The sequence below is a fragment of the Ailuropoda melanoleuca genome, chromosome 1 (assembly GCF_002007445.2).
Source record: "Ailuropoda melanoleuca isolate Jingjing chromosome 1, ASM200744v2, whole genome shotgun sequence".
NCBI lineage: Eukaryota > Metazoa > Chordata > Mammalia > Carnivora > Ursidae > Ailuropoda > Ailuropoda melanoleuca.
Genome location: NC_048218.1, coordinates 54,550,653 through 54,577,870, shown reverse-complemented (window position 1 = coordinate 54,577,870; position 27,218 = coordinate 54,550,653). Strand labels below are relative to the sequence as shown.

The following is a 27,218-nucleotide window of genomic DNA, read 5'->3' as shown; positions in this document are numbered from 1 at the left end:
AAAATATCCAGTTTCTAAGAACAGCAATGCCAGTCTAAGAGGCGAAGCTATAACATCCAGTGTCTCAAGAAGCAAAAAACAATGACCTTGACAGACTGCCCCTTGACATTATCTTGGCTGTAGTTCTGGATATGGTTCTAGATGCCTAGCCTCCATTGGGTCTTAATTTCCATACCTGAACCGCCTGATATCCTTCAGAAAATTTCCTTTTAATGAAAGTTAAGTTTCTAATGTTTGTAATTCAGAACCTTGACTGATGTCTTAGTCAACCGTGACTGATGTCTTAGTCAACTCAGGCTGCCATAACAAAATACCATAGACTAAGAAACTTAAACAGCAAACATTTCTCATAGTTCAGAGGATAGGAAGTCCAAGATCAGGGTGCTAGCATGGTTAGTTCTGGTGAGAACTCTCTTCCTGGCTTACAGATAGCTGACTTCTTACTGTATCCACAACATGATGTAGACAGGAAACTCTGATGTCTCTTCCTCAGCTTACAAGGAAATCTCATCATGGGGCTCTAACCTCAAGACCTCATCTAAATCTAATTACCTCCCAAAGAACCCTTCCTAATACCATCACACTGGGAGTTAGGGCTTCAATATATCAATTTTGGGATGACAAACATTCAGCCCATAACAACTGATACATTATTCTTCCCCTTTAAATTACTCTTTCCCTTTTCCATCTTTCCCAAGAGTAGGCCCTACCCCATTACTTCTTAGCTATCCCCTCATCTACCCCATTACTTCTTAACTATCCCCTCACTTGTTAATTTTTTTGAATTTGACTTCTAATCACTTTTACTAAATTACTGAGTCATCCGTGCACTCCCCCGAACTACTAAACATATTGGTCTACTTATTAAGTTTTTTTTCCAGATTATGCAATTAAAATACCGCAATCTTGAAAAACGTTCCCCAGTCCCCTACCCACTTCCCTTTCCTCTCTTCTTCCTTCCCTTCTCCTTCCCTCTCTCCTCCCCCTCTGCCTCCTCTCTCTCAAACAATTCATCTATTCCAAATACTTCAATCCCCATAATCCCCAATTCCACATACTACCCCCACCACCTCATAATAAATTTCCAACTACAGCTCTAAAATATATCCCTGAGGCACCACTATTTAAATATCTCCAAAAAAAGTTATGGGACTAAAATTAATCAATCCTTTTACCATCCTTTTCTAGCCATTCAAAAGACAAGCATTAAGTATATATCCAACTCTTCCTTCCTCACCCACTATGATATCCAAACACCAGGTAATCTACTCAGATCCATCTCTCCATTCAAACCTTTTGTCGAATTGCCGTATGTCTCCACAACCTTGTCTTCCATGGACAATTACAAGGGTTTTCCCTTTTGTCTCTCATATCCCCAATATATCTTATACACTGCTGTCAGAGCTATACAGTACCCTCAAATCACAGGAAGACTCAGTAGTTACTTGCCTTCAAAGGCTCCTCACTGCCTACCATACAAAGTCTACTCTCCTCACCATCAGCAAAGTATTTAAAATTCCATGACTTCCCTACTAAAAGCTCATGCTTGAACCACACGGAACATTCCTTTCACAGAGCTCTCAGTCCAGTGATTTTTTTTCAGTCTGAAATGCCCTTTTTCTTTGACTTTCCCTCGCAAATGGAAATCTAAATTCTTCCTTCAAGGTTCAGTTACAAAATTAGACCTTCTATTAAGTCTTCCTCCATTGCCCATAAAACTGCTCCTTTTTCTATAATCCCACAATACTTTTATATTTCTAATATAAGACAATTCATTTTCCCTTGTTATTGTTAGTTGTATTTACAAAACACTTCATTGCAGTTTAATAAGGATTTCATTTAATTTTCACAGCAGCTCTGTAAATGAAGTATTTCGCCAACTTTATAGGGAATGAAACAGGCAGAGAGGCTAAGTAACTGGATTTAACACGCATGTGCGCATGCACGTGCACACACACGTGTAATTCCAAATCTCCTAACAGTTAAGTTTTACATTTATTAAGAAGAGTCCAAGGCCCCTTGCATACATAGCCCCTTCTGTGTAAGAGATGCTTTGTGTTTTAATATTCTTTTCCCTGTTTGAAATAACCGTTTTACTGGTCTGAACTTAATCCATTCTTGAAGAAAGAGCTCAAAAGTTTCATCACCTCTAATTAGTTTTCCTTGACTCTTCCAGGCCTTACTGATCTTTTATAAGGCTGTATCATATTCTTGCTTACAGATATATTTTTTATCTATATTTTAGCATGCAGTTGGTCTTACTAATGGGTTTATAAACTTGGCACCAAGCACCATGTCTTATTTCACTGAGGTATCCTCTAAATACCTAGCAGTCGGTTGGTGCTGTATTATCCATTTCCTGATTGCTGCTCAATCGTCTCATTTATCCCCTGCTCTAATTTCTAAGTCCTTTATTTTTTGCATTCCAGGTATGGATCAACTGTTGTGACTAAACATTGTATTTTAACAGTAAATATTACTCAACCCACTTCCAAATTTTAAAGTTCACAGGTCAAGTATTTTAATCATCTGATGGAAGAAAAATCTAGAGTGACTATTTTAGATGACTGTAGAGGGCAGCAAAGTAACAGTAGTATCCCCAAAGATAGCCATGTATTTTTCTTAGGCAAGTTCAGATTTGTTTTTGTATTTTAACAGATGTTGTTACGATTAAAGCTTTTAGAAGATGAGACATTTTTGCATGCTCTATACAAATTTCACCAACTACTTATGTATTTAAACATTTTCACTATCAGTTATTAATATACCAAAACTGTGTCAATGCCCAGATCCTTTTATACACAATATGGAAAAAGCAGCTTGAAGAACAATTCATGGCTTCAAAATAGCCACCATAATTGTTAATTCTTATGAATCTAAAAGTTGAAATGCTTTCTCATTAAAAAGTGTAAAAATAATCTATCTTAAATACAGAAAAGAGTGTCAATAAACAGTCTAATTTTTTGCTAAGAAGAGATGTCATCATTAATGTCATTAATTCTAGCCTTGATATGCCTTCTTTCTGTTATTCAAAATCAGGCAACCATGGGAGCTATACCAGCTTTAGAAGAAAAAAATAATAAATCTTGGACATTGCACTAGTGAAGAACAGAAGGTAACAATTTGAAAGAGAATAGGAGCTCCTACCATTATACTTTAATATTAAAGTTCATTCTGGTTTTAATATGAATTAGCCAAAGCTGTATCATAAAATAATCATGTTTATAATTACATTTATAATCATATATTTACAATGCTTATAAGAATGGTGAAACTACTATAAAAGTTGATACAACTGCATCACTTGCACATGTTACTTCAAGGCTTTCCTTTGTGGTAATTTTTTGAATCTCTTTTAAATTTAACAAGCAGAAATCAGAGATTTAGAGCAGCTGCTACAGCCGTTAACATATGCAGACTCATGGTTTATAGAAAAATGCTATGATGTTCTAGCCCTGTGCCCTTAATGAGAAGGATACGGCTGTAGCTAAGTACCTTCTTCCACTTGAATCTCTTCAATAAAAAATAAATAAATAGAGAAGCTTTTTAAAAATTTTGCATTTAAAATAAAGGAACCGGAGTATCTCTAAGCAGATTTAAAAACTAGACAGTTTAATGGTGTGACTTAGTCAATATTAAATTGAACTTATAGCCATGAATGATTATCTCTAATCTAAATCAAATTAGAAGGGAATTTGGACTTCATAATGACGGGACACTTGTGAAATGAATCTTAATCTAGCCTGCAATAGCTATGACTAAATTAAAAATCATATTAAAAAATTTCAAAAACAATGGCCTAAGATATTTTAGTAATGACAATAATGTCTATCATGGATAACACATAGAAAATGTTACTATATGAAAATGGTCTCACCACAGCTTAGCAATACCAACATTTCATTAATATTTTTGTTTTTCCTCTAAATTGAAGCCATTAGATGAGTCAAGCATACTCTTAATTTTATACAATGTTCTCAACGCTGAGTTGGAGTCCTCACTGTATGCACCTATTTTTATGACTGCCTCTTGGTTTTTCATGTCCTTCCCAATAACAGCACCGACATATTTCCATTACAAAACAACTGGCCATCTTAAATTTACCCAATTTATTTCAAAAATTCAAACCCAGAGTGAGATGTATTATACATAAGGTGAGGTATGTCACACAGAAGCTGCTTAAACTACATTATGTCCTGGGATAAATAATACACAACTGATTTTGCAATACCAAAGGAAAAAAAATTGCATTGCATTCCTCCTAGGAAGTCAATTTTGCAAACACCTCAGATTCAAAATGGATAAGACAATGGGGAATAAAGAGAACTAGAGACAGCAAAAGGAATTTTTAGAAAAAAGAAAAACCGATGAAGTACTACTTCATCAAGCAACATCTTTAAAACCTACCAACCTCTTCTAGTTTATTATACATATAATAATATATAATAGATTTGTAAAAACATAAACTAAATACATATATATTTTCAATCCCCCTATCTTGGAAAGTAGGAATAGGAATGTCAAAATAGGAATAATATCAAATATACAAATCTCTTTAAGGATATATTTTCTAGTGTGTTTCATAAAACAGTTTCTGCAACATAACAGGTATTACACACAAAAAATATGTTTAATTGATTTGTACAACAGGATATCTCATGGAAGAATTTCTTAGACTATTAATAAACTAATGCACATAGTGACTTTACATAAGGGGGTTATATGGTTAATTTTTCCCATTCCTAAGTCTGTTTAACCATGGTACTTTCTCCCAGAAACATATCTTCTAAGACTTCAATTCCACAGAAACACCTTGGCAAACACTGCTCTAAACCTAAAAACATGGGAAAAAAAGTGAACAGAATGTGCATACTTTTCCCTCTAATGACCACATGTCACATTATTGAACACAGAAGAGGGTAGGCATCCAGGGACTAAGGAATAAAAAATATATAGGATCAGATAAGAAATAAAATCAAGTTCAGAAAAGCTTCATAGTTACTTAGTATAGCTATTATTCTATTTTATTATTTTATTTCGACATGAAAGATGAAATCATAAACCAAGTATTCTCTTGATGTCATTTACAGTATAGCAAATTTGGTCAGTTTCTTAAACAGGAAAAAAAGCAAATTTTAAAATCGATATAGTCTGAAAAATAATTTGTGTTTATTCTATGATATGTGTTATGATATATACAATGAAGCCTGAGGAAAGATCTTTACTGCAAAGAGCACGTATCACAAAACAACTTTTAATTAAATATTACATAACACATATAAAGACTACTTTACAAAGAATTTGCTCACTTTAGGCAATAAGTGGTGAGAGAAAGCTTCACAGAGAAAAGTAATCTTAAACCAGATACTTTAGAATTTGAGTAGGTAGGCAGGAAGAGTAATGTCATTTTAGGCCTTGGAAGTAAGGACCAAAGAAGGGCACAATCTACTTCAGAGACATGTACAGTTTAGACCTGCACTGAATATATGGTAGCCTCCAGCCACAACTGACTAATGAACACATGAAATACAGCTAGTTTAAATAATGATTGGTAGTGTAAAATACAAATTCAAAGACTTACTAGGAAAGAAAATGTAAAATATCTCAACTTTTTAATAACAAATTGCACGATGAAGTGATATTTTGGTTATGCTGTGTTAAATAAAATGTATTATTGAGGTTAATTTCACCCGTTTCTTTTATTATTTTTAATGTGGTATCAGGATAACTTAAAATTATGTATATGGCTCACATATTTCTGATGGACAGTGCTGGATTAAATTTGATTCTGCTGTTAAACTCTTGAAATAAAAGAAATTTGAGTGCTTACTACATGCCAAGCACTTCTGATACATTAGTGAACAAAATAGTGGAATATATTCTTTCAAAAGAGGGACCACATCGGGTCAAATCATAAATTAAAATGTTATAATAAATAGCACTCATCGAGGAAAGAATGAATCATCTGAAGATGTCTCTCAAAATAAAATGCCCCAATCCCCAGGCTCCTTATCCACCCCTCCTGCAAAACTTGCCAATCCAGGTAAGAACACAGTGGGCCTAGAAGGCTGTTTGAAAAAGATTTCCTAGTAACTAATATGAATGCACCTGCACATCCTATTTTTGCTGACCCTGGCCAGCTGATAACAGTGATTTATAGTCCCCCCCACCTTTAATTTATTTCTTCTGAACAACCCTAGGCTGAGAGCCTAAAAAGCCTCCACCTAGTGCAAAGCCAACCTATTTAAAATAAGAACAACTTTGATTCTTTTTAACCATTAAAGTTAAAGTTTTTTAAACTTTCTTCTATCTATAGAGCCACATGTATAATTTACTATCTTACACCTACAAAATAATCATCTGAGGTGCTGAAAAGCATACCGCCAATTCTGAGCCACTTAATCCAGTCATGAGCTGGCATATTTTTACACATGCCTCAAATTCCAGTTTATGCATATCTACTCACAATGCAACAGGTAGTTTTCTCCTACTCATCTTAATTAGCAGATGACTGTTGGGGAATTGCAAGAAAAACAATCTCCTTGGATGCTGTATTAAAAAGAATATGTAAAATTCAGATTAAGTCTGAAATACAATATCCTTTCTAAAACAACTACAGCACCTGCAAAATGACTGTACCTAAACTCATAAGGGGCAGCTCTCACTAAAATTTTAAACTAATGACTTATCATATAATAAGTGAGTCACTTAGGAAAAAACTTAAAGCTCACCCTTGATAAAGACTCACAACAAATTTTATTTAAATCAATGATCAACTACGTCAGATCCTATTATAAAAATAGAAATCTTAAGTTTTATAAAATTCAGGAAAGGATACAGATTCAAGACTTCAATGAATTTCAGATAAAAATACAAAAGGTAATGAAAAGTATGACATTTATGGTATTTAGATTTTTGGACCTGAATGCCTGGCACAAAATCATCTTTAGTAGTCATTCCATTATTAACTTAAGGATTATCTGATTTTATCCTACGTTTATGTATTAATAGCCATTATTAATTAAATCTCACATCTTTCACAAATTAGTTCGTCTTTATTATGAATTGTTATGAGTACCTTAACAGATTATAGAATATGCTATAAAAGTATGTTATTTACTCTCTAATTTTAAAGGGGCAAGTTACAAAACGTCAAAATACTCAATTTTTTAACAAGGGTATCCCATCCAGCTTTTCAATAATTTTCAAATAGCAGGCAATAAACAATAAGTTTTACTTAACTACACTGATGCAAAATGTACATCAGAGTTGCTGAATCATTAAATATATAAATATACAGAAGCACAGGTGAAATAAATATACAGAAGCACAGGTGAAATAAATAAGATGGTAAATACACACACGCATACACAAATATGTGATTGCCCAGCTTTTTCCAATTCCTGTTTCTGATGCTGTAGCTAAATGCAAGAATGGAAGATTTGGGTCTTTTTGCTTGCTTCTAAATTTGGTTCACTTTCCCATTATATCTGTTTAGGATGCAGAAAGATTTATACAGGCAGTATGTAATATAGGCCCCAATCTGATACTATCAGTAACTTGATGAAGTGGGCTTAACTGTGACACTTTTCTCCAACCCTACATTTTCAATATAAACACTAACATTCCAAGCAACCTTATGGAACTACCAAATCTTAAAATGCATTCTACATCTTCAAGGGAAGATTCAACTTGGTTCCATTCAATTACACAAGTTAGTTAATTTCGCTGTATCCTAATATTCTGAAAATTGGTCTTCTGAATACTTATCTGAAGTAAATTTAACAAATTATTTGAGGAACGCTAACTGCATTACTCAAAATAAAGATGTAAAGTGCAAATACGGAAGTCAATCACCTTGAAAACCCAATTATTCAAGACATCAGGGTAAAATTTAAGAATGATAAATACCAGACAAGTTAGTTTATAAGGTGCAATCTAATAAATGCTAACATTTGAATGTTTACTATATTCCATACACCCTAAGTGTTTTATTTTATTCTTTGCTTTACATTCTCTCAACAACTCTATAGGCACGGTGATAACATCTTTTTTTTTTAAGATGAAAACCCTAACGTTTACTGAGGTTAAACAGCTTGCCAAGGATTCAAAAAGCTAGTAAGTGGCAGCCTTTTTTCAGAATCAAACTGCCTATTTAGTATCTAAACCATAAAGAGCAGAGAGAGAGAGGAAGCAAACTTGTACCACCTACCACAATGCCTCATCTCAATAAGATGTGACTCAACTGATTTTATTTATTTTAAGATTTATTTATTTATTTGAAAGGCAAGGGCAGAGGGAGAAGGAGAGAAAAAGACTCCGCCAGAGGAGGAGGCCGATGGGGCGTGATCCTAGGACCATGAGATCATGACCTGAGCTGAAATCAAGAGTGGGATGCTCATCCAACTGAGCCACCCAAGTGCCCCTCAACTGATCTTTTTTAAGTTTTTTTTTTCTCAGTTCACATTTATATATCTCTACCTAATGGGTTAGGTACCCCCCTTCTGGACAACCCCACAGTGCGTCATGCAGATCTCTATCATAAACACTGCACTGTCCTATAAGGAACTATTTCCTTCATATCTATCATCACAATGCTGTAAGCTCCTTGAAGACAGGACACTGCCTTACTCACGTTTTATGTCGCCAAGTGCCTAACAAGTGCCAGGAATACAGAAAGTACTATAAGTGCTGTTAAAGTTTTAATATAATATTAGATCTTCTTTTTTTTAATATTTTATTTATTTATTTGACAGAGAGAGAGAAAGCACAAGCAGGGAGAGCAGCAGGCAGAGGGAGAGGGAGAAGCAGGCCCCTGGCAGAGCAGGGAGCCGGATGCGGGGCTCAATCCCAGAAAGCTGGGATCATGACCTGAACCGAAGGCAGACACTCAACCATCTGAGCCACCCAGGTGCCCCTAGATCTTCTTTTTTATCACCTTCTAACACCCATCTTCAGATAACATCTTGATAAAAATGGAGTCAAAGATCCTAGATTCAAATAAGAATTGACAAAGGTTAGGGGGCGCCTGGGTGGCACAGCCGTTAAGCGTCTGCCTTCGGCTCAGGGCATGATCCCGGCGTTATGGGATCGAGCCCCGCATCAGGCTCCTCTGCTATGAGCCTGCTTCTTCCTTCTCCCACTCCCCCTGCTTGTCCCCTCTCTCGCTGGCTGTCTCTCTGTCAAATAAATAAATAAAATCTTAAAAAAAAAAAAAAAAAGAATTGACAAAGGTCAAGAACTCTTTCCCTTCTCCTTCACTGATACCATATCCCTGCTAGTATTCTCTAACTTTCAAGAAAAATGGTGGAAGGAAAGTGAGATAAATCTAATCACCTATGAATTGAGTATTGCTATCATAAAGAAATATGGCTGAAACTAATGTAATGTTGTGTGTTAACTCTACTTCAATTAAAAGAAAAAGAAATATGGAATTCCCGAAAAATGAGCTTTAAATAAACGAGATTTATGAAGTTACATGGTATTGTAAATCTAGTCCCCTTGACCTTTATACCTAGGAATTTCTTAGGCTTAAAAAACAAAAAGCAAAAAACCTGAGTTTGTAAACATTTTAAAAGTTCAGTTCTTCAAATAGGACAGTGTATACCCTTAAAATAACATAAATGTAATTTATTACAGCTTTCAGAATATCAAGTCTACCAGTTGCAAGGGTTTTTTTTTTTTAAAAGCAAATGAACATGTTATAAAAATTACCTTGCACTAATAGATGATATTGCAGATATTAAGCATAGCTAAGGTCATGCTAAACGTACATAAGCAGCATTATCAAAAAATAGCAACAAAAAGTAAAAAATATCCGTACATGGTGAACAAGTAAAGCATTCTGATTAACAAATCAGATAATCATCTCTTTAAAGCCTAAAAATCTTTTCAATGCTAAAACTGACTACTCAAACAAGAGTACACACATAATCTTGTTAGTACTAACAAGTTACATGAAGAAAATTCTTCGTCCATATTTATTAAACATCCATAAGTCAGGACAACTGTGTCCTACTCAAAGACTGTCTAAAATAGAGAGGTTGATGGAAAAAAACTTGTCATAAGGGTTCACAAATTAGGGTGTTATTAACACTATAAGCCAGAAAAGGAAGCTCTTTAAAAGAACAGTGCACACAGTAACACAGCGCTAGCGCCTGTCTCCACAACTACAAGCAGAACTGACTCTAAAAACTTCAATTCATACCTGCTCTAAATCATGGTCCATTTGCCTACATTACTTCAATTTTTAGAACCTAAAATAAAAACATCAAGCCCCTCCAGTAAGACATTACTAAAGAGATTTAAAAAAACAAAAACAACTCTTTTCTTCTTCCACACGAAAACCAATGCAGTCCTTCAAAAGTAATCAACACTTCACTTGAATAAGCACTATGAAATTATTACTCAAATTCTATATCCTTGATTATCTGCACATATTACCTAATTTCAGTCTTCTATAAGGCTTTGCCCACCTAGATAAGCCTTTATTAGAGATACAAATAATATTCACTTGGTCCGTAACACAATCTAAATCAGGCTAGTGAACTGTTAACACCCCTTCCAACTTTTCTCCCACCCAGTAGTAATCCACAATCCTCCCTAATGGAAAAGAACAGTACATAAATTCAACCTAGAATCTTGCATCAATTTTAAGAGGTAACAGCATTAAAAACTGTGTTGTGGAACCAAACAGCTGGGGAGTGGAGCTACAGAAACAATGTAGATTAGATAACAAGCCATTTATCAGACTATACTCTGTAAATCAGAAACTTTCATAACAATGCTTGAAACGTGATGGTGAACTGGTAGAGGAAATTCTCAGCCTATAAGGGGCACTCAATCTCTTGAAAACTCTGTCTCCCTCATAACCAACTACCCTGTCACACCTCCTGGAACAGGACACTCTTCGCTCTTTCTTCTAAATCACACCATCCCAGCAATCTGCACACATCTCTCCTTTTAATAAATACCGATAAGACTTCTGGTTTCATTTACGATTTCATTAAACACAGATCCAACAGCAGCCTTATGTACCAATAAAAATGCCTTGGGTAAACCAATCTTTACGCAAGCGTTAAGTTTTTGCTTCTCCACCTTCCTCACCAAGTAAGAGTCTTAGAAATGAATAACTTCCTGCAGTATTTCAGTATTGCCAAAAGACAGAGCTAATCCCCAAAGACTGGCGACCTTACTTTCCCAAATCACCGCCTTCCATTAATGATCACTTACGTCCATCTTTCTTGCATGAGATCAAAATTTTTTTACACGATCCTTAACAAGTGGACTTGTAGTCTCCGATACCTAGGAACAGAATTTACAGAGAGACTAACTCTCAAATGTGACAGGACAACTGTAACATAAAATGAGGGAAGAAAGAGACGGGGAAGAGGCGTGGGGTTTGTTCTGATCAGAACAGCCGGAGCACAGTGGATGCAATCAGGTACTGAACACATAAATCGAAGTCCCGGGGACAAACAGGGTTCGCTAAAATAAACATGGACAGTGTGAGAGACGTCCCACAAACTGGAAGGCAGCGACCCGCTCAATGCAACGCGATCCAGAGGCTGCCAGGGCAGAACCCGGCCGGACGACCTTAGAAAACTGACTGTAGAGGATGCCGCAGGGTGGGCTGACGTGGTGCCTTCTCCAGGGTGGAAGGCGATGAGGGGTTGGGAGCCAAAGGTTTCATCCCGTCGGGCTCTGGTCCTTAAAGGTATCTGGGCTCAGAGCTCAAGTTTCATAGGGAAAAAACGGAGGGAGCAAACGTGCAGCCCGGCACCTTCGCCCCAGCCCAGAAGTCCGCGCTCTCGGCTTCCTCCGCGGAAGAGCGAGGAGGTAACGGTCCCCGGAGCAAACACTGAGGAGCTCCCCGCGCACCCAGCGCTCAGCGTAGGGCAACGGCGCGGCGAGCGGGGGAGGGGAGCGAGCGGCCGGCGCTGCACTCGCCGGCCCCGGCCCTTCCCCAGCCTCGCCCCGGGCGCGGTGAAAAGTTTCCAGCCAAAGTCCGCGGCACCCGCTCGCGCAGCCAACCGCCGAGCACAACTGCCTCGCCGCCCTAGAGAGCGGGCCGCGCCGGCCGGCCGAGGCTCCGGGACCCTCGGTCGCGCCACCCTCAGCCCGCGCCGGCCGCCAAGGTTCACCTACCACAGAGCCGGGAGAAGAGTAGCAGCGGGAAGAGCAGCAGCAGTAGCGGTGGTGGCGTCGGGGGCGGCAGCAGGAGTCCGGCCCCGGGGGGAGAAGCGGAGGAAAGTTGTGCTTTGCCGCCTCCGGGACACAGCGGGGCCGGCCCCGGGGTCCGCGCCATCCCCCACCCTCCCCCCGGCCCGGCTCGCTCGGCCGCCCCCCCGNNNCGAGGCTGAGGCGGGAGCCGCCCGCCGCCGCCGCCGCCGCCGCCGCCGCCACTCCCCTCCCCCAGGCACCCGCCCGCCTCGAACTCCTGGGAACTCGGAACGCACCACCCCGCCCTACACGGGAGGGGGAGAGGAAGCCGACCCTCAGAGCCGGCGTGGGGACTCGCCCGCCCTCCGCGCTCAACTCCAGCTCCCGTCTGATCGCGGACTGCAAGCAGGGTCTCCTCCCACCCCGCCCTCCTACACACGCTCCTCCCCCTTCAAAAAAAAAAAAAAGAAAAGAAAAGAAAATCTCTTCTCTCCACTTCGATAACGGGTCTCTCCCCAGGCAGGGCTTTCAAGAGGACAGGAAAATCTGGAATAGGTTAGTAGGCCCCGCCCCTCGTTCCTGCCTCGTCCCCGCCTCGTTCCCCCTTCCCAACGTTTCCAATGGTCTCGCCCACTCCGCCCCTCGCGGGTCCACCGCGGCCCGGGCGCAGACGGAGGCGGAGGGCGGCGGGACAATCGTGCTAGCCGCTCGCCTTTCCCGGGCCGCGCTCTCCCTCTGGCGGGGAGCCGGGACAGGAGGGGGGATGAGGAGGGGAAGGCAGGATGGGGCTGCCCTTCCGTTGCCCACGCTAAAGGTCCCTGTCTAGGAGGCTGAACGTAGCCTGCAGAACTAGTCATCTCCCTCCTCGCCGGGGACGCTGGGGGCTGAAAGGAGAGACTTTCTCCTTCCTGCTTCCCGGGACAGCGGCGCTCTCCGATTCCCTCCCTTCTTGCCAGCTCCACTTCCCCCAGCCCCCCGAGGCTTGTTTGCACAGGCGTTTTTCTTGCTCCTTTCTCTTGGGAGGGCGGCTTGGTGGAAGGGTCAGCGGAGCCGGGCGAGAAGAGGGGCCCCGGAAGGTTTGCTTTTTCTCTCTTGCTTCTCCGGCCGCCGAGCTGTCCGCTGTTCTCGTCGGGCAACTGGCAACAGGAGGCCGTGGATTTCCCCCATCGGAGCGCCTAGAGTGCGGTGGTGCTTTTCTTTGGTTTTGTTTCATTTGCATGTTCGCACGTGTAATTTTATTTTCATTGCCTGTTTTCCTCTGAACGGATCGCGGTAAAGCGACCTCGGGAAGTGTTAAGCATTTGCCGGTGAGAGGTCTGGGATCCACCACGACCCTCCCTCACCCCAGGTGGCTACGTGCCCTACCCTCTTCATCCGCCCGCTACGCACAGCCCTCGTGGCCTGACCTTGAAGCTACAGCCACTGGCGGTTCTGCAGGGGTGGAGGACAGTTTGGACTGTCCCGAGGGGGACTGGAGGCAGAGGACACACGTCCTCAGTCCGGACACCATTAATTTTATGTAGGTCCTGGAATCTCCACCAAAAAGCCAGAAATGTGCTCCCAAAAAGAAGGAAAGTCGAACAAGGATTTAGCCGCCTATCTCAGCTAAACTAATGCTTGCCTGCCGCCAAGATCACACCCCTTGCATCACTAGGGCCCCCCCACCCTCCACCCACCGGTTTACAGTGTTTTACTCACCTCCAAACCTATGCCATTCTACCCCTGCCTACCACTCTTTTTTCTTTCTCAACTTCCACCTCCCATCCTGTCTCCTACTGCTGGGTTTAGTACCTCTCTTCCTCCATCCTCTTTCTCTCTTTCTCTCTCTCTCTGTCTGTCTCTGTCTCTCATCCAGCCTGTCTCCTGCAGCCACTCCTTTCCATCGTCTATCCTCAGGATGCGCTTATCAATAAACCTTGTCCTGCGTCTTTCCCGGAGATCCCCTGATGATGATCATAATTGACGAAATGTAGCTATTGTGACATTCCTCAGCTGTGCTGACACCACCGTTTCCCTTGAGAAAATTTCTTTTCCTATTTTCTCATTCTCTAAACCTAATTTCACTGCTAAATTTAGATAAAGCCCACTGTGCAGCGACTAGCTAATTATCTGTTTAGATAGCACTTCAACACGTTGAGAGCCAGTTAAATGTTAAACAACCAAAATTTTAATATCGCTAGCCAATTTCATTCCCCTGATGGTTCCAGTTTCCAGAAAAAGTAATTTAGCCAACATTTGAAAAGGTACCAAAGGCTTAATTGGGGGGGTGGGGCGGGCATTGTGCAACTGCTACAGNTAGCCAATTTCATTCCCCTGATGGTTCCAGTTTCCAGAAAAAGTAATTTAGCCAACATTTGAAAAGGTACCAAAGGCTTAATTGGGGGGGTGGGGCGGGCATTGTGCAACTGCTACAGAGACCGGGAGGGATTAGCAGGTTTAGTGATTCTCAAAAGGATGATATGGAGCTTTAAAAAATGTATTTCCTGGGCGCCTGGGTAGCGCAGTTNTGAGAGCCAGTTAAATGTTAAACAACCAAAATTTTAATATCGCTAGCCAATTTCATTCCCCTGATGGTTCCAGTTTCCAGAAAAAGTAATTTAGCCAACATTTGAAAAGGTACCAAAGGCTTAATTGGGGGGGTGGGGCGGGCATTGTGCAACTGCTACAGAGACCGGGAGGGATTAGCAGGTTTAGTGATTCTCAAAAGGATGATATGGAGCTTTAAAATGTATTTCCTCCATATTTTGAGAAATTGGATTAGTGACACGCTATGATTATATTCTTCTCTGACCTAAAGTGAAGAGAGAGCATGGAAGAGCAATATTTATAGATATTATATACGCATTAAAAGAGCAGTGTGCTGGTGTTTTATGTGCAGACATGCATTATGTTCTAATATTAATCATTTGTGTTGATGTAGCATCTTTAGCCAGAGATTTCAAAGCACAGGCTTACTTACCATGGAAGGTAGCAGTTACTATCATCCCTACCTGACAAGGAGAGGAACCCAGGCAGAGAGGTTAATTGAAAATACTACAAGTCACATGTGTTGGTTATCCTGCCAGACCCAAGTTCTGCCTTCCACTGGGCATCACTGACCTCTCAAGATTCCATTTAACATTAAAAACAAATTTACTGAGGTAATTCAAATTTCTACTTTCTAAGTGTCCAGTCTTGAATTACATTGTTCTCAAATGAAGACATATTCACCCCTGTTGGATTATTATCACTAGCTGTTGTAATTCTATTCCTGTTGGAAAATATTACTAGCTACAGAATGAGATTTTATATGGTACAGTTCATTTTCTTTCAAGGGCCAGAATTACTGTTGACTTTAAAACAACACAAAACAAAAAAAAACATTTATCATGAGAGTATTACTGAGTTTTATACCATTTTAGTTGTCTACGGATAAGTTCACTTTTATTGTTTGAGTGACAAACTGGTTCAGGAACAATTATAGCTAACTTATTAATATTTCTGGCACCATTAAATCCAAAGTATGCATGTATTTTCCAAGAAAAAAATTATCTGAACAAAAGGCAACACGATCCTACTGCCAACAATGATTTCATTGTTTTGGGTTAAGAGTACTGATGGTGTCCATCCCACTTTCTGCCTCAAAGACTGTTGGCCAATTATCGAGGTTCATTAACTTTTTTTTTTAAAGATTTTATTTATTTATTTGACAGAGATAGAGACAGCCAGCGAGAGAGGGAACACAAGCAGGGGGAGTGGGAGAGGAAGAAGCAGGCTCACAGTGGAGGAGCCTGATGTGGGGCTCGATCCCACAATGCCGGGATCACGCCCTGAGCCAAAGGCAGACACTTAACCGCTGTGCCACCCAGGCGCCCCGAGGTTCATTAACTCTTAACTAAAAAACAAAGATTGACATCTTAACAAAGAAGTAATTATGTACAGTACTGGGCATTTTACATTTACTCAATCCAAATTAAAGGTCTGAGACTATTATTAGAATTTCATAGCTGACTCTGAAACAAAGAAATTATTTTATAGTGAAGATGGGCCATTATGTACTCAGCTCATTCCCTTTACCATCAGCAAATTTTTTATAACCTGCTGCGTGAAGAAGTATAGCTTTTCCCTCAGTGGAAGAGATGAGCAATGCTTTGTGGAATGTTTGAACTTGGTGCTATATTTGATAATTTGATGTCACTCTACTAGAATCACAGTCTTTCTAAAGCAGAACTATGCAAATAGTTAAAATCAAACTGCAAACCCACAAAAAAGTCCACCCACTTGCAAAATCTTCACTAATCTCACATTTATCAAATGCAACTATTTTCTACTGAAAAGATTCCCCCTATATATTCATACTGATTTCTCATTTCTCCCTCATATTTCCTTTGGATATTTGATCAGGTTTCACTCTGTCATCGAGGCCTTCTATCACCACCCCATATAAAGAGCTCTCCTACTCCCAATTCCTATCCCCCTTAACTTGCTTTATTTTCTTAATTGTACTCACCATCTGACACATTATGTTTTTATTTATTGTTTGTTTCCCTTCACTAGATGAAACTTCCATGAGGGTGGGCAGGGACCTATCTATTTTTTCACTGTTGAAACTCAACCACCCAGAACAGATCTGCCAAGTCCCAGACCGGATGACTAAATGATAACTATGGTGATATAGCATACTCGAGTGTGTGTCTAATCACAGACAAACTCAACAGAAGAATATTAATGTATTAATTTTTTAAGGCCCTGAGCATAGGATCATGTTGAGTTTTTTAAGCTGAAAGATGATTAGTTGACCATTGCTAAAGACTCTCTATTTAGGGGTGCCTGGGTGGCTCAGTTGGTTAAATGTTTGTCTTTGGCTCAGGTCGTGATCTCAGGGTCCTGGGATTGAGTCCTGCGTTGAGCTCTCTGCTCAGCAAGAAGTCTGTTTCACCCTCTTCCCCTCCCCCACCCCCTGCTTGTCTCTTTCTCTCTCAAATAATTAAAAAAAAATACACTATTTAATTACTCCTAATGCTGTTTATTGAGCTATCCTCTCTCTATTCCTTATTGACATTTCTACACTCCAGGTTTGTAATACTGGGACTGGGACTTTGCGAACTATATGTCTCCCTTACCAGCTGGCTTCCTGGTGGGTCCTATCAATAGAAGTCCCTGGAGGGAGGGTGGAAGGCAGGAATAGGGACAAAGAGACTTTTTTTATATTTGCTTCCTGTTCCTACCAGCTCCCCATCAGTAGTAACAGCCCTTTCCATTGTCATCGGCGGTTGGTTCCAGCCTCCCGCTTTCACGCTCTAAGAACCAGACCCATCCTATCTTTGCACAGGTACCAGCACTGGCCAGGCTGTGCCAGCTTCTCAGAGATTTGAGCCCTTGCGCAGCAGGAACCCTAACCTCTGAGCTTCTCAGCTCTAATAACCCAAACTTTTCCCTTTGTTTACCCTGCTCTAAAGGTGGTAATGGCTCCTTATAGTTTATATCACTGGGTTACCTCAGTGTTCCTCTTTTTGGTGTGGAGACTCCCTCCAAACCCCTGTGTAACAATACCCTATTATTGAATTCTCTCGGTACTATAGTATGCTCCTGATTGGAACTTAATTGGTGCTCTGTTTTTTTTTCAGTGACTATTTCTCAAAACCTTCCCTTGTAACAATTACTTTTCTCTAAGTCAAACTGTTTAAAATAACAGAGCCAATGTCAATCTGTCAATTAATGTAACTAAAACCAATAAGGTATATGGACAAAACGTGTTCTAGTTCATTGGCAATAATCCAATGAACAGAGGTGGATTTGAAATAAATTTGGTGGTAATTATGTTGGTGTTTAAGTCATATATACTTATGACTTGTTTTTGTTGTTGCTGATATTCTTTAGATCATGGTAAAAACAAACAGAAATTTCTAATTTTAGGTGGTTTAGGTGATTTAGTTCTTTCATAGAACTTGCTTGCACTTGAGAATCATTATGGAACTAAAAGATAAGAGGATTATTTGGGAAAAGAAGAAATGGACTTCTCGCCTAAACCTACAGTGAAAACAAACATACATTTCACATAGCTGTCTAAAGCCTAATTCTATAATGTGTAACTCTTTTGTAGGGGCACCAGGGTTCTAAAGAATGCAGTTCGAGGAACTGGTGTTGAGGCAGAAAGAAGAGCTATGCCATAGCATTATGGAAGGTCAGATAAAAGGGTAGGCTAATTTAGCAAAGATGATTGAACTACAATGTGCTGGATTCCATGTTAGGTGTTGGGGATGAAAACAATCCAAGTCCTGACCCCAAATACCAATAACAGTATTCTTACAAGCGGTGGAGGGATGTACGCCGTAGGAGAGAGCAGGGGAGTCCCAGGTCTGCCTGAAAGAGACTGGAAATTCCTAAAATCAAAGATCACATTTGAATAGTCCTATAGGTCTATGGCCATACCACCCTGAACATGCCCGATCTCGTCTGAATAGTCCTAAAGAATGTCTAGGAATTCTCCATATGGATGGTGTAAAAACAGCAAAGGGAATAGAAGAATGACAGATGGAAGGATACGGAGGCATGAGAGTATGGTGTGTTTTGGAAACCACAAGAATTACTGTGCTGCTAGAGGAAAACCTGCAAAGGGGAATTAGAAGGAAGGGTAAAAAATGAAGTTAGCTAGGTAGTCAAGGAGTCTTGAGGTCTTATAAAGAAGTTTAGATTGTATCTGGTAGATCATGGGAATAATCGAAGAACTTTGTGTAGGGCAATGACAACATTAGGTGTTCTAGAAAAATCAGAGAGGTATGTGAAAGTGAGGATGGATGGCTGGATTGTCAGGGGGCTTGGGAAAAATAAGCAGAAATTCCAGAATGAAGTTTTTGTGAGGAGCAGAGCAAATGAAAGTCTGAACTCAAGCAACGATAAGTGGATGGAAAGGAGAAAATGAATTCAGGAGAATTTCACTATTTTAAGACAAAATCGTCTATTCCCACGGTGGTCTGAGTATACGTGGCTAGCTAACAAGTAGTAATGGAGGCATCTGTGGAGGCAAAAGGTACATGAGCAGAAGGACGAAAAAGAATGAAAGGAGAGGCACTCGAAAGAAGGAAATGAACATGTGGGACATTGAAAGAAGAAAGAACGTGGAGAAGAAAATGAGGCCAGGGGATCAAATGACAGAGGTTGAAATAATGGAATTGATGGTATAATAACTTACTGGGCAAATTTTATAATTTACTTCCACTTTATATGATTTAATTCTTATGGGCATAACTCAGATTCATGTAATGGCCTGTACAGTTTCTTTTATATTATCATTAATAAAAATCTGTCGGATGAAAGGAAGAGAAAAGAAAGAAGAGTTTTGTGGATGGCTTCGTATTTCAATTGATTGAACAAAAGAAATCTGGTGATTGAACAAAAGAAATCTGGTGTCCGTGTAGGTTCAGTACAATGAAAAGTCACTTTTCCCCTCATGCGTGTTTCAACAAATCCCGCCCTAATTAGTTGCCTGAAGCTGTATTTCTAACTTGTACCCTTTGGTATCTAACCCACAACAGATACTGATCAGCCACTCCAAGTCTCCTGACCCTGAGAGATGCACTTAAAGAGGCTTTGTAATTTAAGGTTAAAAGCCCTAGAGCTTTACTGCCTGGTTTTCAGTTCCAATCCTCTGCTTGGGCAAGTTACTAATTCTGTCTAGAGGAAACGTTGATTCCTTCTTCACAGTATTGTTCAAGGATAAAATTAGTTCGTACAATGACTCTAGAATAGGTCTGACAGACAAAGTCCAAGAGGTGTTAGTTTTTGTTGCTGTTATTAGTAGTAGTGTTTGTATGTTTAAGTATAGATTCAGGAATTGCATTATCAATCATCAGCAACCTGGGAGTGGAATTTTGATCAGGTTTACGTTCCCCAAGTGTAAGTGAAATCTTGAAATCAAGATTGTGCTAATTCAGCATTCTTCTTCACCATGTACAGACCTCTGCAGTGCACCTTCTGTGGTACGTGGAAAAGCAGCCTCCCACAGATGTCCACGTTCTAATCCCAGAAACCTGTGAATGTGATAGGTTGTGTGGCAAAGGCAAGTTGAGTTTGCAAATGGTTATGGTTGCTAATAAGCTGACTTTGAAAGTAGGGAGAGTATCCTGGATTATTCAGATGGGCCCAATGAAATCAGTCACAAAGATCCTTAAAAGTCAAAGGGGGAAGGCAGAAGAGTCAGAGGGAGATGTGATCATGGAAAATTGTTGAAGGATGCAACATCACTGGCTTCAAAGATAGAGAAAAGGGACAATAACCCAAGGAATATGTCAACGTTTGGAAGATGGAAAAGGCCATGACCTGGATTCTCTCCTGGAGGTAGACTCCAGAGAGGAATGCAGCTCTGTCCATGCCTTGGCTTTAGCCAAGAGAGACCCCTGTTAGACTCCTAACCTACCGGAACCGTAAGGTAATAAATTTGGGTTGATGGAAGCCATTGAGTCTGTGGCAATTTGTTACAGCAGCAGTAGAAAACTATGATGTAATGACAAATATATACCTAATCTTTGCGTCTCAGGTTCCTGGCCCAGAGCTCCCAGAAGCGTTGGAATTTCCTGAAGGATAGGAGTGAGAAGAGTGTGTTTTGTTATTTAATAATCCCCTTTCATCCAGATCTGCATTTATGCCAACAACGTGACTCTTGGAGGATGGGGCCTAGTTGCTGGAGAAACCAACTATGTGATTAGAGCGTTGGAACTTTCAGCCTCACTATCCCTCTCAACCTCCAGAGCGTGGAGAAGGGCTAGAGTGTGACTTAATGGGCAACTGCCGATGATTTAATCAATCATGCCTACTTAATGAAGCCTCCATGAAAAATTCTAACTGAGGTGATTTGCAGAGCTTCCAGGCTGGTGAATACATGGAGACGCTGGGAAGGACTTGCTCTCAGGGAAGGCATGAAAGCTCTGCGCCCCTTCCACAGACATTGCTCTGGGCATCTCTTTCCTTTGGTGGTGCCTGAGCTGTGTTGTAATAAACTAATAAATGTGTTTCCCTTTCCCTCAGTTCTGAGAACCAGTCTAGCAAATTATTAAACCCGAGAAGGGAGAGTCATAGAAACCCTCAATATTTTGCCAGTCATCAGGTGACAATTTGGGACTTGTGCTTGGTGTCTGAAGTGGGTTAATCTGTGGGGCCTGTACTAACTCCAGGTAGTTAGCATCATAATTGAACTGTAGGACACCCAGTTGATACAAAGAGTTGGGAACACCCCTCACCACATTTGGTGTCAGAAGTTGGTGTGAGTAGAGAGGAAACCTGAGTTCTCTTTTCCTAGTACACCTCCCAAGCCCCCTAGTTTAATTTCTCTGACCAACACTCAAGGACCTTAACATAGAACTCAGCACTCTTTCTAATCCACCCCATCTAGCTTCCCTTAGCACCGCTGTGGGCCAACTCCATTCCTTACCAGTCTGCTCGTTGTCTTCATGAGACTCCTTAGGACATCTGTTCCACCATGAGCAAACATCCCCATATCGTTGCCTTTAACATTCCTGCCTTCTCAACCTAAATGAAGAAATGGATTTTCTCTTAACATTTATTATCTTTCTCATTATCTTCTACAGAAAGCTTCTGGGTTTTTTCTTCTTCAACCCATGCCGCCTACAGCAGGACTGGGTGTATCTACTTCCTCATCATTGTTCTGCAGCCTTCATTCAACAACCCAGCCGCATACACATTTTTATTCTACTTCTACTTGAGGTCCTTGACAATATCATTCTTTCCAGCCTCCTGTGGACCTTCGGTCTCAGTGGGAATTTCTCACTGAAGAGCTTTTCTAGCCTAGCCTCCTGTTTTCCTACTAGTTTTCCATCACTATTGAATTTACTCTTCATCTTCCTGTTTTTGTCCTCTAACACTTATTTCCAAATCCATTATTCCCATCCTGGCTTTTCTGCCTTCCTATCCAGACTGGGCTCCATTTCAATAATGTGCTCACTGGCCCTTGACTGCTTTGCGGACGCTCTCTAACAAGGGCATTCCAGCCACAGATCAGGAGCTGCTAGATGAAATCTCAACAAGGATACCAGTTCTAATTCCTGAAATTTCATGGTATTAGATTTCCCCTCAGGTTCTCAAAGTTATCTCACAGTCCTTACAATCATACTTGCTGAAACCTTTACAGTGATTGCTCCAAAATTTTTTCTTTCTCTTCAGGTCTCCATCCCTTTTCCTAGTCCATTCACACTCATTGGATAACATTGTTTCTTATTTCCCTGGAAAGAAGTAAAGCTCTCCTAGATAAATTACATCAGTTGCCTTCTCATTTAACTTGTCGCCCTTTCCTCTCCCTTAGCATTAATTTAAAAGCTTGTTGGCAATAACCTCATCTCCACCCTCCCCCACAAATCAGCACCTGTGGGTTGTTATATTCTAAGCAGCTAAGGATGGAAGAGCATAGATATACTCACCTCTTAGAAACAGATCAAACACTTTGACTATCAGAATTCTTAAAATCCAACTTCAGAATCAGGAACTCAGTTTTAAAGATAACACACTGCTTGATAGCTCTGCTGCCCTCTGGTACCCTACACACTTTCTCTGATGGAAATGGAAAGCCAAACAAAGAAGTTGCCCTAATGCATAGAACTAAATCAGGGAGCTACAAGCCGGTTTGCCAAGGGAATCAATTCTGTCCCTTTCATGATAAAAAATTTTAATGCTTGGCTGTTGCTGTTCACTGTTTGAAAATATCATTTTGCTACAAATGTTGGTGAGTATTTGGGTAAATAAACAGGTGTTGTTATTGTTTTCATATGTGATTCTATAACTAGGTGGCTAGAGCCTCAGGATTGAAGGGAGGCTTTGCTTTCTAATTTTCCTTGTCCTTTTTAATCTGCCCTTTATACATTTCATAAGAATTCTATTTAATTCTTGAATTTGTCTTTTCCTATATATTTCCCTAACTGTCTCTATGGTTAGTTAAATTACTATGAAATATAGTATATTATTGAAAAAGATCTAAGCATTCATACTTCCAATACAACTCACCTGGAGAAACTAATATGTCATTTCTGCCAATCTCTGTGTTTATAACAGCATGAGAGAAATTCTTGGAGAACTAACCCTTTTGCCTAATGATGAAATAACTTTTCAGAACTATTAAATATTTTGACCCTGTAGGATTATTGATAATAAATGAACTATGCTTTTGAGTGCTATGATAGAAGTTACATTTCATTTATTCACTAAATATTCCAGATTGTCCATGTGCCATGGAGTGGAGATATAGCAATAAAGAAGACATAGAGATCCTTCTCTTGGATGACTTTTCAGTTTAGAAGGGGAGGTAGATATTAAATGAATAATTGTGTATTCTTTTTAGTCATAATTCTATTAATGGTGTGAGGAAAAGCACAGGGTGTCAGAGTGTATATTAAGGGTTCTAAACTCATACATGCAGTCAAAAATAACTTCATTGAAGTATCCAAAATAAAGAACTATACAACTCAACACCCAAAAATAATCGAATAAAAAAAATGGGTAGAAGAAATGAACACACATTTCTCCAAAGAAGACCTCTAGATGGCCAACAGACACATGAGAAGATGCTCAATATCACTAATCATCAGGGAAATGCAAATCAAAACCACAATGAGATCATCTCATATCTGTCGGAATGGCCAAAATCAAAAAGGCAAGAAATAACAAGTGTTGGTGAGGATATGAAGAAAAAGGAAACTTTGCACACTGTTAGGAATGTAAACTAGTGTAGCCACTGTGGAAAGCAGTATGGAGGTTCCTCAGAAAGTTAAAGATAGAACTACCTCATGATCCAGTAATTGCACCACTGAGTATTTACCCCCAAAATATAACAACACTGATTCAAAGGGATACATGCACCCTGATGTTTATAGCAGCAGCATCAACAATAGTCAAACTATGGAAGCAGCCTAAGTGTCCATCGATAGATGAGTGGATAAAGAACCTGTGGTATATATATACAATGGAATATTATTCAACCACAAAAAGGAATGAAATCTTGCCATTTGCAACGATGTGGACGGAGCTAGAGAGTATAATGCTAAGTGAAATAAGTCAATTGGAGAAAGACAATTACCATATAATTTCACTTATATGTGGAATTTAAGAAACAAAACAAATGAGGAAAGGAAAAAAATGAGAGAGGGAGAAACAAGCCAAGAGACAGACTCTTAACTGAGAACAAACTGATGGTTATCAGAGGGGAGGTGGGGGGGATGTTAAATAGGTGATGGAGATTAAGGAAGGCACTTGGGATGAGCACCAGATGATACATGGAATTGTTGAATTACTGTATTGTACACCTGAAGCTAATATAACACTGTATGTTAACTACACTTGAACTAAAATAAAATAACTTCATTGAGTAATTAATGAAGTTTTCTGGCTGTATACTGTGACTAATACAGAATTGGAGACTGTCATAAGAGACTAGAGAGGTAGAAAGGGTCCAGGTAAAGGAGATTGTCATAGGTCATGCTAAGTATTTTGGACTTCTAATAGTAATAGCAAGCCATTGAAAGATTCTCAATAGAGAAGTGACATGATCAACTTCCCATTTTTAAAAGAGCAACCTGACTACCACAGAGAGAATGGATTGGCATGAATAAGAGCAAATTCAAGTTAAGTAGATATAGGAAATCAAGCAAGAAGTCATTATAGTTAGAGCCAAAATGATGAAAATAGAGAAGTTGACAGAGTTGAAAAGGAATTGGTAGGACTTGAGGATTGGTTGGGTTCTGAGGGTAAGAGGAACAAAGTTAAGGATGATTCTAAAGTTTCTGACCTGAGCACTGAGTAGGTGCTGATGACATTCACTGAGAAGAGACAGTAATTATATAATTAGTTACATTAATTATATCAATATTATTTTTTTAAGATTTTATTTATTTATTTGAGAGAGAGAGCACACAAGCAGGGGGCTGGGGGAGGGGAGGTGCAGAGGGAGAGGGAGAAGCAAACTCCCCAGCAAGCAGGGAGCCTGACGTGGGGCTCCATCCCAGACTTTGAGATCATGACCTGAGTCGAAGACAGACACTTAACCAACTGAACCACCCAGGTAGCCCTAATTATACCAATATTATTAGTAATATAATAAATTCTGCTTCTATTAGCCATAGTTGGTTTCTGTTACTTGCTTTACCTGAGATTACCAATGTCCTCATTTTAATCATAACGTTCAACCTAATTGATTATTCCCTCTTTCTAGAAACATTCTTGTCCCTCGGTTTTGATGACATCACATTTTTAGTTTCCTTTTTTCCTCTCCGGCAATTCCTTGGTTCCTTTTGCTTAGAGTTGCCTTTTCTTCAACATGTCATTGAAATATTCCCGCTTCTCAGGATTAGGGCTTATGTGCTTATTCTATATTTTGTCCTAAGTGAACTCCTATGCTTACATGGCTTGAAATACAATTAATTTGCTGATTATCTCTAAATTTACTTCCCCAGAATAGACCAATGTTACGAGTTCTGTATCTGGGTATCTAACAGTATTATTATCATCTCTGTGTGGAGGTCTCACATACGGATTGTTGTATTCTGAAACCAGTCAGACACCATCTCTTATACTGCTGTCACTGTCTGAGGAACTCAGTCTTCCTGCCACCATCATGACCACCAAAGAGAGTTTCTCGAGTACCACATGCTTCATAGGCCGTGCACCTGATCTACCTAGCTGAGGAAGCAGAAGCTAGACTGAAACTAACACAAGAAGGAATGCAAGAGGAGGACGTGAGAAGAACAAGTATAGGTACCTTTTTCAAGTCGTATGGCTATGAACGAGGAGTAAGGGAGCCATAGTTGGAGTGCAGTGTGGTATCCACTGAGTTTTTCTGGACTGTAAGATATCTAGGAGATGGGGAGAAGCTGATGACATTAGGGATTTGAAGATAATCTACAACTAAGGATTACCCAAGTAACAAGATAAGAATAACAATGATCACACTATTGTCTGACATTATTCTGAGGGTTGAAAATGAAAAAGAGAAATTTAAGATTTAAACATTAGAAATGGAGAAGTTGAATTATCACAGTTTATAGGTAATAAAATTGTACACCTGAAAATCCCAAGACAACTGAAAACCTATTACAATTTAAGAATTCAATGAGGTGACTGATTACAAAATTAACATACAGAATTTAGTACCTGTCATATATTAAAATGAGTTAGGAGATCTAATAAAAGATAAGATCCACTTACAATATCAATAAAATGGTAAAATATCTAGAAATGATTTTAACAAGAAATCTGTAAAATTTGACCGCACAGCGGTTAAGCGTCTGCCTTAGGCTCAGGGCATGATCCCGGCGTTATGGGATCAAGCCCCACATCAGGCTCTTCTGCTATGAGCCTGCTTCTTCCTCTCCCACTCCCCCTGCTTGTGTTCCCTCTCTTGCTGGCTATTCTCTATCTCTGTCGAATAAATAAATAAAATCTTTAAAAAAAAAAAAGTTGTAGAGGAAAGCATACGAATTTTTTCCCCATAAACCTGGAGTAGGGAAGAGCCCTTTAAGTATATCACAAAAGCCAGAAGCTATAAAAGTAAAACTAATAAACCTGACTATAAAAAATGTTCTGCATGGCCAAAAAAAAAATTGCAACTCATATTACAAAAGCTGTCTTTACATATAAATAACTTCCACAAATCAATGTTTTAAAAACACAATGCCATGGAAAGATAAAGGACATGAACAGTTCTTTGAAAAGGAATTAAGGAGTGCCTGGGTGGCTCAGTTGGTTAAGTGTTGGCCTTCACCTCAGGTCATGATCCCAGGGGTCCAGCATCAGGCTCCCAGCTCGGTGGGAAGCCAGCTTCTCCCTCTTCCTCTGCCCCTCCCCCTGCTGGTGCACTCTCTCTCTCCGTCTTTCTCAAATAAATAAATCTTTAAAAAAAAAAAAGACAAGGAATTAAAAATGGCTTCTAATTATTGGAAAAGACTGTCAATCTCATAATAAGCAAAATGCTCATTTATGTTATGACATCAGCAAAAAAATTCGTGATGACCTTTTGTTGGGTGAAAATTATCACTCTCATGCTTTTTTGGTGGAACAGTAGTTCGGCTTGACATCTGTGG

The 27,218-nt window shown here is 39.8% G+C and overlaps 1 protein-coding gene and 1 long non-coding RNA gene across 5 annotated transcripts in view; both read right to left on the bottom strand.

Annotated features, from left to right (window-relative positions):
* Positions 1 to 12,339, bottom strand: part of NECTIN3 (nectin cell adhesion molecule 3) — a 135,371-nt gene extending 123,032 nt beyond the window's left edge. For all 4 annotated transcript variants that reach the window (XM_034658089.1, XM_011222503.3, XM_034658092.1 and 1 more), the window contains exon 1: positions 12,148 to 12,339. In XM_034658089.1, the coding sequence (XP_034513980.1) occupies positions 12,148 to 12,307 (160 nt within the window). In that variant the 5' untranslated portion in view covers positions 12,308 to 12,339. The remainder of the gene's footprint in view (positions 1 to 12,147) is intronic.
* A 5,934-nt stretch (positions 12,340 to 18,273) lies between these two features.
* LOC109489319 lies at positions 18,274 to 21,658 on the bottom strand. Its single transcript, XR_002142275.2, has 3 exons — positions 21,569 to 21,658; positions 20,660 to 20,714; positions 18,274 to 18,514 (listed from the first exon to the last, which is right to left on the bottom strand). It is a non-coding gene; the product is annotated as an uncharacterized LOC109489319 (long non-coding RNA).
* Positions 21,659 to 27,218: the final 5,560 nt, after the last annotated feature.